The 11,181-nt window shown below is 29.0% G+C and overlaps 3 protein-coding genes across 4 annotated transcripts in view; all 3 read left to right on the forward strand.

The window, feature by feature from the left end:
* The window catches only part of LOC149884966 (uncharacterized), a 748,071-nt gene that overhangs the window by 619,667 nt on the left and 117,223 nt on the right, over positions 1-11,181 (forward strand). The gene's annotated exons all lie outside the window — the stretch shown is intronic.
* Positions 3,105-5,772, forward strand: LOC145197022 (uncharacterized). Of its 2 annotated transcripts, none has more exons than XM_090096731.1 (5): positions 3,105-3,127; positions 3,629-3,781; positions 3,851-4,061; positions 5,020-5,219; positions 5,302-5,772. In XM_090096731.1, the coding sequence occupies exons 2-5, from the start codon at positions 3,641-3,643 to the stop codon at positions 5,527-5,529; spliced, it is 780 nt and encodes a 259-aa protein (XP_089952857.1). In that variant the 5' UTR covers positions 3,105-3,127; positions 3,629-3,640; the 3' UTR covers positions 5,530-5,772. The 2 variants fall into 2 exon arrangements, with proteins under 2 accessions (XP_089952857.1, XP_089952855.1); XM_090096729.1 differs by lacking the exon at positions 3,105-3,127 and adding an exon at positions 3,414-3,436.
* Positions 7,085-9,270, forward strand: LOC145197023 (uncharacterized). Its single transcript, XM_080073744.2, has 3 exons — positions 7,085-7,370; positions 7,575-7,961; positions 8,055-9,270. Exons 1-3 carry the CDS (start codon positions 7,233-7,235, stop codon positions 8,283-8,285), a joined length of 756 nt encoding a protein of 251 aa, XP_079929870.2. The 5' UTR covers positions 7,085-7,232; the 3' UTR covers positions 8,286-9,270.

Consider the following 11,181-nt stretch of genomic DNA (forward strand, 5'->3'; position numbering starts at 1 on the left):
GCATAAACACAAATTGCCCAAATAGTTTTTGTTATTTGGAGACTAGTTTGCAATAGAGAGAAATGTTCAGTGGAAGTCATACTATTAGAGGCATACTTGGCTGATATCTAACTAACCTTTCTAATTGTCAAAACCAGTAAATAAGTTTAACTTCTCAAATTGGTGACACGCCAAACAACTGAATAATAAACTTCAAGATTTCTCTGTCGTTTTAACATTAGATATTAGGAATTAAGTCCTATATATAGAGAGCCCTACATATAGCCTACATTTTTAAAAAAATTGCCAATATGAATACACTGGCTGACCGTTAACGGCACGTGCCACTGTAAGTCCACTAGCTGACCATTCATAGCACATGCCGCTATAGGACCATTGACTGACCGCCCAAGGGTTGTGCCACTATTGGTCCGCTCAGTAACCGATGAGTAAAACTCAACTGGTCCATAAGCGGCGCGCCGCTAATGGACCAATAGCGTTGCCTCTACTGGACCTCTATAGGTCCTCCAAACCATGTTTGCTGGGTCGTTATACAGTTTGATAGTATTTGATAATCTTTAATTTGATTATCTTTGATTTTGCATCTTTCATTTGATGTGCTTTAGGCATTGCCATAACTACTGTTAAAATTATAAGTATTATGTTATATATATTTGTGTGAGTGTAAAATGCACATAAATGAAAACATAATAATTTTTTTTATGTATTACCTGCACAAAAATGGTGAAAAAATAATAGGTTCATTTGTTGATATTGCATTCATTTTTTCAAGTCATGGTCAATTCAGAAAATTTTCGAATAATAGTATCAGTATTTCACTGCAATAATTAAAATATTTATATTTGAAATTTATGTAAATATGTAATATTCCGTTATTTTTATGAAAAAAATCTTATGTTAAACAAAAAAACTAGATTTTTATAGAAACTTATATATTTATCAATATTTGAGCTAAAGAAATAAAACTTGATTATCATCAGTTTCTTAATTTTCATAACCATTCCTTAATTCCGCCGTCATCTTGGGAGGCCAAAACTGGCTTCAAAAAATTTCCCGTATAGGCTATCCAGTTATATTTTGAGATCAGTGCATCAACATAATAAAAAGTTTTATGTAAAAAAAAAAAAAAAAACGGAAACCGAATTTCCGAGCCAAATAGATGTAAATAATTGGTATAGGTACCTGGGTATTCGGTTCCGGATCTTGGATCTGACTATGCCCTAGTGTCTATGCTGCTCCACCAACAGAATATATAATAAAAAAGAGATCTATGGAGAGCACGCACCAATAAATTGAGCATTAACGATAATAACAATAATTAAGTTACAAATAACACATTTAACAACACCCACATACAATAATTAAATAATAAATATCACTTTCAACATGCTCCTTCACAATAATTAATTTTTTACTATCACTTTTAACAGTTACCACTATTCTTATTATAGTTTTTTCTGGTACTGAGGTTGTTTTAATTCTTATTGCTGTTTTTATTACTATAACTATTAGATTGCTACTTTAGTTTCTTGTTATACTAGTATTATTATCATTTAATTATAGTCATACTAGTATTGCCTTTTTTTAAAAGTAAAAATCGTTTATGCCACTAATTTATCTTTATTTTTTGGATTGGAAATGGTTTGGTAATTCTTCTAGAATTTATGTGCCAACAATAAGTGTTCTCGATTTCTATCTGCGGTTTTTCGCATGCATCAAAAATTCTGATCAGAGTAGCATTTTCTTTACTGTTAGCATTATACAGTGAAGCGCATTCGAAGTTATCTCTTAATGGAGATCCTAATAAAGTGGGTGAAAACTCAAGATGGAAATGGAGCGATGGTATACTTGTTGATTACCCTAATTGGAAAGTCGGAGGTATCACAAAAGACCAAACAAAACAATATATGTTGCAGAAGTGCAAAATGGGAATATGTGCCCTGTTGAGAGCTACACCCAAGGGAGCCGAAAGCAAAATAACTTTCCTTTTTTATAATATAAACAGATTCTGATGCGTTAAATTGAATGTGTCTTTTGCTCTGTTGTTTTTTTATTACTCTTATTTTGATAATAATAACCGCAAAATAAAAATGTTAACCTTAATATTATAGTAACAAAATTTATAATAATAATTAGTAATGATAGGCATAATGTTATAATAATGATTGTAACTATAAAATTAACCGTAATATAATAATTATTGTAGTAAAATAATTATAACAGTAATGCAATTACAATAACTTTAATTATAATAACCGTAATATAAGAACAATAACCGTAATATAGTAATTATAACCGTATTATAATAATAACCGTAATATAATTAATTATCTTATATATAAAGCTAGAAATTTGTTTGTTTGTGTGTGTTTGTTTGTCCCTTTGGAACAATCACCACCAAAACTTGAAACCTAACTTTTCGAGAGCCAGGTTATAGGGTATGTGTTTTTGGCTAAACCAGACATCAGATTGAGTTCCCATGATGACAAAATATCAACATTTACTCATCAATGCTCTCACACTGGGAATTTACTCATCAATACTCTCACACTGGCAATTGAAGAATGGAGGAGCAAAAAGCTTGATACTTCTTCCAATTCTTAGATACCAAGGATTTTAAATAACATTATGTAACATTTTCACAAAGAATCAGAAACTCTCCACTTTATATTTGAACTCGTTTGCAAAGGATCTTTACAAAAATTTCTCTAAGCAGAAAACGCTTCAATAAGTTATTAATTGCGGATGCAACAGCTTTGTCCACTTCACCTTTTTCTTTTAAGCATGAGTCAAAGATAAAAATCTTACTTTAAAATTTGTGTTTGAGTTTAAACGCTTTAAAAAAAAAAAAAAATTTGTGATAATTTTTCTCTTTTGACCGTCAGAATTTAAAACTGGTATGTTAAGGCAAATGATGTTTTCCTACGCAGAAGCACCAACAAAAAAATTACCAACGTTTTACCTTTTTATAACTTTTGGTTTAAAAGCGATTTCTTTAAATAGATAAATGAATGACTAGTCAAGTGCAGCGGAAGAATAAAAAATGACGACAGCAATTAGAAATCGATTTGTTTCAAATATTTTGTGGGCATATTCTTAAGTTTAGTTAAAAATTCGATTACAATAGGTATTTATGCAATATTGTTATTACTTTCAATTTCAAGAATTAAGAGTGACGAGCAAAAGAATTGACCTGTTTTTTGACATTAAATTTTAGTTTTCTAAATCTTTAAACCAATTCAAGTAAAAATTAGCTGAATAGAATTTCTTTATCTTTACGGACAGTTAATACCAATTGCAATTAAGTTTAAGCCGTTCCGTCATGCGCCATGGATTTGTTGCATAATTTCAACATAATTTTTTATTAAAAATATTTGTCTTCATAAAGCTCTGATTTTTTTTGTTTCAATTTAAATTTCATCCGTTATATAAAAATGTATGCTATCGGATTTTATATTCAATATGAATACAATATATATATATATATATATATATATATATATATATATATATATATATATATATATATATATATATATATATATATATATATATATATATATATATATATATATATATATATATATATATATATATATGATGCAATCTTTGCAACTTTTTTTGATAGCTTCCAAACAGAATGAATGGGATCATTTTGATAATTGCTATCCTGTTTAATCGCTGCGTTAGCTTTCATTTGAATTTGGAACTACCGGATGGAAAACACGATTGCGTATACATGGAGAGATTTATGGGGGATAGAATGAATGTCGGGCTGCAGGCGAGTAGCTTTTAAACATTTGAGAGAAGTATTACTTAAAGAAGATTTAACCTTAAATATTTTATGCAGGTTTTATCTGGGGCCCCGAAAGTTTTGTTCACAATGTTTTCCCCGCGAAAAGAGATTATAATGAAGAAAGAAGAAATGGTTTCATTAGTGCTTAACGAACAAGTTCACATAGCTGGTGAATACGCATTTTGTTTTCACAACATATATGGATACAGAAAAAAAATTATTATCGGCATAGATTACGACGCACATTTAGACGAATCACCTGAAGGTAAATTTATTGCATGCATTAAGGCTGTTGATTCAGCCTATGAAGTCCATAGACATTTTTTTTTTTTTGCGAAAAAGTTAACCCTAACGGATAAGAAATGATTGAGTTATTAGACTTTAAAAATTGCATTGTAAAGTCTCTTTTTGCGATTGTTTTGTTTTGATTTTACTGTATTACTTGTGTGCTTTTTGTGTGCTGCTTGTAGGAGTACGCTTGAGCTTAATTCGGCATTTTACTTACATCCGTTCGGATTTCGAAGTTGATTATGTCTTTTTGGGTCCTTTTAACTGTTATGTAGGGATTGGAAATGTTAAAGCTAAAAGAGCGGCTTTAATTGCAGGGAAAGAATTGTGTGTTATAGCCTTTTTTACCATTTGCTTCAATATCTTTAAGTTAATTCTTCTCGACCATTTGTTTGAATTCAAATTTAATGAACTAAATTTCAAGGCTCTTCCTAAAACTTGTCAACTTTCTTCTATGATATTGTAAATCAGAGTTTTCAATTCAGTTTTTTCTAAGAGGAATTGAAAACAGGCAAGAACAAGCAGTTTTATTGGAGGATTGAAGAGGGGAGAGGGGAAGGCCAATGCCAACAATGCAAAACAATGAAGAATTAATTTTAAATATGTAGGAAAAAGTGAAGAGCTTGATAGGATGTAACTAACAGACTGTTTTTTTTCCAGTTCCTTCCATGACTTATAACAACCGGGTTCGATACATCTAAAGATTTTTCTGCTGTAATAAACTTTACTGCATGAAATTTTTCATCGTCAAATTGCTAAGAGAGTGTTGAAATTGTTGAGCAAAGTGTTGATTCACCCTTAAATCATAATGGGAAAAACGGCACGTGTAAAGAAAAAAAAGTTTAAAAACTGTTTTATTAATTTTTATCTCTAATTTTATCTTCAACTTTTGATATTGAAATCAAAATGCTTACTTGTTATCTTTTCGCTATTAGGGCGATTGCGAAAGAAGATATCTCAAGAAAAACGTGAGTTAATTGATAAAATCTTTAAACAGAAGAAAGCAACCATCATGAACATTCCACGTGTTGTAAAAGTAGAAGACCAAAACTCTTTTATTGTTAATGCACCTGATATGAATAAATTACGAAATTACGAACCTCAAAAAGATAACGCAACAGAAGCAGTGCTTAAGGTATTTTTTTTGTCTTTCAACGTAAAAATAACGAGATTTTTTTTATTCAGATATTTCTTAAATTTTACTGTTTTGTTTGTAGGAAAAACTGCTGCTAATTTCATGGAATTTAGATCGTGTTTATGATTTTATTAACGTTCATAAATACAAAACAAGTCTTCACCAGTATTTGCAAGAAGATAACAAATCTTATGTCACTAATTTCTCCTCTATTCTCTGTGGAAGCATTATTTTCAGTGGTTATTTTCAAGTTGTCATTCTAAAGAGTTTTTTCTACAAACGGTTGTCATTAAAAATGTGGAAAATTTAGATGACCTAGGAATACAATTTTGTTATAGTAATACACGAATAAAATAAGTGAGAAATGTATAATTAAGCAAAAAACCTTGATTTTAACATAATTTATTTTTCCAGTCGTAAATTCAATTTAATATCTTATATTAGTATATGTAATCTTTTTGCAGAGAAAGATTTTAACAGTATTTTATGAAAGATTTATTTCTTCAAGAAATAAATACTGTTAGATGTACAAATATTCACTAAATAAACTTTCTGATTCTCTATCTCAACAGAAACTTAAATCTACCCTCCCCTACAAACCCCTGACAGGTACCTGGCTTTCTGAGCCCATGACTTTATGGCCAAACCAAATCTTGCTTCTTTCTTCACCTGATTTAAACCCTCTCAAGTTCTTATTGTGAGTGTTATTTGAGGTAAGGGCCTATGATTACCAACATCAATGGTGTGTGTTCAAAGTTCTGGCCCAAGATTAAAGACGCAGCTGGTTGCGGCTGTATTGATTAAAAATTGTGAAACCCTTTCAGATTTAATCTTAAAAAATTTCATTTATTGGACAATTTTAAAAGTTAGTAAAAGTTCAAAAAAAAAAAGAAAAAATTTCAAAATATCATATTTCAAAAACTTCAAAAAAAAAAAAAAATATTTTTTTGTGACATAATCTACAGGTAACAGTTTTTTTTACAACTTTTAATTTATAAACTACTACAAAAAAAGATTAGTTGAAATGAATGCCAATTCCTATGGGGGTCATTTCACATATAAATATGTTGTTAAGGTCTGGATTCTATCTACAGAAATGAATTAAAACATCGAAAGCAAATAAAGTGATTAGAAAACTGTCTGAAAGAATGAATATCTGTTTGCCAGAAAAACCAATCGCAAAAAAACTTCTTTATTTTCCACCTGATATTTTGAACCAAATACTGGATTACGACAACCGCGATATATGTCGGTGATCTCCAGAAGGGTTTCTAGAAAGGTAAAAAAGTTTACCTAATACTTAAGTTAAAAAATAAAATCTCTGCTCTGAGGAGTTTGGTGATGAAGTTAAATTTTCCAAATTTGCTACATTATGATCTACAAGTCGATCACTCCAAATTGCAAATTAGAAAAAAAAAAGCAATTTAAAAAGAAATTTTCAAAATACTCAAGTTTTCAAAGTCGCTCTAGGAACTTTACAAACTTAAGTATATGGCAATTTAGGATTACCTACAGTAATTATAAATTTAAAAACAAACATGTTATTCCTAATGTAAATAAATATAAGTAAATAGTCCAATATAAAAGAAAAACAGTGGTTTTTCGAATGCATTTCTTATTGTACCAAATTTAAAATATCCTGTACTTGTATTTGCATACTTTCCAAATTAACCAGGTTTTTTTTATTTTCTCATTTGACTATTGAAATTTAATTTGGTAACCTGAGTTAAAAGCTGTATGGTTAAGTCTACTAAATTATTTAAAAAAAAAAAATTAACTTCAATGTTGATTGCGACACATTACTCATCACTCTTTAGAAAGTAGGATTAAGTGAAACGTCATAAAAGTAATGCTTTTTTGCACTGATAATTTATTTCAAGAAAAATATGTTAATCTTGAAGTTATCTCAAAAACATTTTTACGGCGAGCAGAAATATTTTATCGCTTGTCTGTTACATATTTCCTACTGGCATCAACCATTCTAGGGCAATACTCCTAGATTAAGGGTGTATAATGCTACGTTATGTAGTAATATTAGCGTTTGTGAGTCAGAGCATTGGAAAATATCTTAACATTGAAGTAAGTGCTGGCAAGAAAGAATGCTTCTTTCTTTATAAGAAATATGGCGAATGGATTGCAGCTGAAATCAGGGTAAGCAAATTCGAAGCAGCTTTTACTGAACTTTAAAAATGTTAAATCACACAAAAAGATAAATTAAGCTTCTATACTTATTTTCCTTCCCAAATTTACACAGCATTTATATTTTAAATATTAAATGATATCATTTGATTATATAAAGATTATTATAATATGTTTATTCTTCAAGACCTTTTTTCTTTATTTTCATTTGTGCAGAGTGTTGATGACTTCGATATATCTTTCTGGGGTCCGAATGAAAATCATATTCTTACAAAACAACGAATAAGGAGACACAGAGTCACTCGACAAACTAGCTCCGAAGGAGATTACGGATTTTGTTTCTACAATACTTATAACTTCCGCTCTTCTATTCTCGTCTCTTTTGAATATGATTATGAAGTCGATTCTTCTGGGAATCCAATATCACACGAAGATAAAATGCTAGAGGAGCTGGTTAACGAAAAAGAAAAGATATGGACATCAGTAATAGAAAGAATTGGTATTCGTAATGATACCATGAAAGAGCAGGTTTTCCTTGATACAATGAAAGAGGTGACAGAAAATAGCATAAAAGAAAAAAATAACGACTCTAAGTATATGCAGGTATAAAAAAATACGTACTAAAGCTGCATTTTTTAAGGTTCTAAAGCGGTTGGAAATTTTTCTTTCATTCTTTTTTTTTTTTTTTTTTTTTAGAGATCACTTGCATTACTATCTCTGCATGCTGATCAAATGAAAATTCATTTGAAGTATTACAAAAGCAGAAGAATCCGACATTTTCACCTTCAGGAATCGAACAATTTCAATGTAATGATGTTTTCCATCATAATGTGTTCAACAATAGTAATTTCAGGGCTAATACAGGTAATTATGATCAAGAGAATTTTTGGAATATCGGTATTCACGTGGAAATTTTGGCGTTATTAAAAAAGAAGTTACAAAAGGCTTCAAAGGATTTACAGAGTTTGTTAAAACCATAATTTAGCCTGATAATATTTTGCTAAAAATGAATCAGAAGTTCAAATTAGTAAGAAGAATTTTTATTTGCGGAGAATTTATTTCAATTTATTGTGAACAAAAAATTTATTTGAATTTATCGTAAACAAAAAGTTAACGACATTTTTAGTATTGGAAAATTTTTTTTTTTTAATTTATTTTTGACAAAAAGAGAATAAAAAGTTAATATTCTATAACTTTAGAGTAAATTTAGAAAAGTGATTATAAATACTATTTTGAGTATTTTTTTAAAATTGAAATCATCAAGACATAATCAAGCAATTTTTTAGGATATGCATGTTAATATATTTAAAAAAAAATTATTTCCAAATTTTTCCCTGATTTGAATGAACAACTTATGTTGTCAATACACTACAAGTTGTAAAGATTAGTATATAACCAAATTCAACATCTTCCAGAACAAAAAAGAGAGGTGGATCAAAGTTTTCGGAGTTTTTTTAAGTTTTTTAAAAAGATCTCCTTGTATCAAAGTTATTCATAAAAAATTTGCATAAAGATGGTTTTTTTCTACAAGAAACAGATGATGAAAATAAAAGAAGTTTTCTGGTGAAGTACTTGATGATCAATGTTTACTCAAAGTTAATTGAAAAGAGGAACCAAATCATAATAACAAAGAGCATCATACATAAAAATATTGATGGATGTTTGGAATGAAGTTGCTTTTGTTGTCAGGGGAAAAGCAAGTATGAAAGTTAAAGATAAGTTTGTGTCCAGGCTCGAAACAAAAAAATTACTCGTACAAAAATCTTTATCAGAATGTAAAGCTAAAGCTCATACTGACTGCTTTGATTATAATCAAACTTTGATTATAATCATTTAGTTTGATTATAATTTGATTAATAATTATTAATCTCTAAATCAAACGTAGAGAATGCAAAAAAAAAAAAAAAAAAAAGTATTATTTGGCTTTTCTTAAATCCTGTTTCATTTCTCAGAATCATACAGTCCATGCTCTACTCACAGAATGTTGATTAATAAAAACACGGTATAATACTAAACCTAAAGATTTCGATCTCCCGGGCGATGAAAATTTACAAATTGGCCCGTTAGTGTAGGGAAAACTCTAGAAATCAACTATGACAAAAAAAAGCTTATACAAGTCATTTTCTTATGAGCCAACTCTAACTTTTATAATATGACACCGAAATAAGTAATGCAGATAGTTGAAGTCCCAAACTATGAAAGTTCAAAACTGGCCTTCTCATACCTAAAAAGTTCTCAAAAACTACATTTCCCGTTTGCTAAAACCTTTCGGATTTTCATCAAACCTTATTTTTACAGAGTAATAAGTTTTTAAAACGTATACATGGATGCATATATGCATACAGACATAGGGGAAAACCTCAATGAATGGGACAGCTTTTGCAAAATGCTTTTTAAACGTAGATAAAATTGTTTAATATATATATTTAAATATGTTTGATAATCACCGACTCTTGCTCAATGATATAGTAAAACAAAAAAAAAAGGATTTGCATTTGGCTATTGGTAAAAAGAGAGTTTTATTGGAGCATGACATTTGTCCCATTCATTAAGTATGCCTCATTGAATGGGACAAACAAAAAAGACTTAAAAATAAACGTATTTAATTCAATCATTTTTCAAATTAGTTTATTAATTTTAAATGTAGTTAAATATATAGATACATACATAAAGACCACACAAAAAGTATTTTTAACTTTAAACATTTTAACTCTAATTAAATTTCAATCAAAGTAGAACTTTCAAATTTTAGACTATTATATTTAGTTCTTTTTATTTAAGTAAAATATTGCAGTATAAAAGTGTGTAAATAATACCCATTACCCATGGGGATAAAAGTAAGGGACAGCAGCATCCCTCTGCTGAGCTGTAAATAATACTTTATTAAATTCATTCAATAGGTAGTACTTTGTCCCATTCAATATGCGCATCACTTTATCCAAAAATGATTAGTCACACCAAAAACACCATTAATTAAGCTTGAATGTTTTACTCACTGTAGTACAAGAGACTGCTATTTATTTAAGCATGGAATTTTATTTTCCATAACTTCAAAAATTGCTGCAAAATCAGAAAAAAAAAAAACATTCTTAAAAATTACTTTTTACATTTGAAAACACAATAACATCCATTGTCATTTCGGTCATAAAGCAATAGGATGGATGAGTCGGTCAGTTGAGTTCTTGTTTCTATCACTCTTTGTTACAGGAATTTGAATATCCTTACATCAACGCTTGTATAAGAATCTGAGTTTGTCCCATTCAATAATCGTCCCATTCATTAAGGTTCTCCCCTACATGCATACATGCATACATACATACACATACATACATACATACATACATACATACATACATACATACATACATACATACATACATACATACATACATACATACATACATACATACATACATACATACATACATACATACATACATACATACATACATACATACATACATACATACATACATACATACATACATACATACATACATACATACATACATACATACATACATACATACATACATACATATATATATATATATATATATATATATGTATATATAAATATTTCGTACAAATATTTCGTATGTTTAGTATATATGTAAAATACGTAAAATAATTATGAATGAAGGTTGATGCATTTTTATTGAATATTTAAAGTGTTTTGCTTAATTTCATTTTATCTAAGACTTAAATGTAAAAAGAACTGTTTGAAGTGAAATGAGGATAGATTATCTTGGTGAACATCTCAGGGTTTCAAGAGGTTCTCTTCAAAGAATTTTTACGCGATTTCATTTTTATGCTCCTTGTA

Source organism: Hydra viridissima, unplaced genomic scaffold (genome assembly GCF_058129835.1).
Source record: "Hydra viridissima isolate aposymbiotic clone 2 unplaced genomic scaffold, HvirCarnegie_v1 scaffold_8, whole genome shotgun sequence".
Lineage (NCBI taxonomy): Eukaryota > Metazoa > Cnidaria > Hydrozoa > Anthoathecata > Hydridae > Hydra > Hydra viridissima.

Excerpts from the sequence above, each read along its gene's own strand:
- LOC145197022 (XM_090096731.1), top strand. The coding sequence starts at position 3,641 with ATGAATGGGATCATTTTGATAATTGCTATCCTGTTTAATCGCTGCGTT. Across the intron at positions 4,062-5,019 it reads TTTAGACGAATCACCTGAAG|GGCGATTGCGAAAGAAGATA; the intron begins GTAAATTTATTG and ends TTTCGCTATTAG. Across the intron at positions 5,220-5,301 it reads CAACAGAAGCAGTGCTTAAG|GAAAAACTGCTGCTAATTTC; the intron begins GTATTTTTTTTG and ends TTTTGTTTGTAG.
- LOC145197023 (XM_080073744.2), top strand. The coding sequence starts at position 7,233 with ATGCTACGTTATGTAGTAATATTAGCGTTTGTGAGTCAGAGCATTGGA. Across the intron at positions 7,371-7,574 it reads GGATTGCAGCTGAAATCAGG|AGTGTTGATGACTTCGATAT; the intron begins GTAAGCAAATTC and ends TCATTTGTGCAG. Across the intron at positions 7,962-8,054 it reads ACGACTCTAAGTATATGCAG|AGATCACTTGCATTACTATC; the intron begins GTATAAAAAAAT and ends TTTTTTTTTTAG.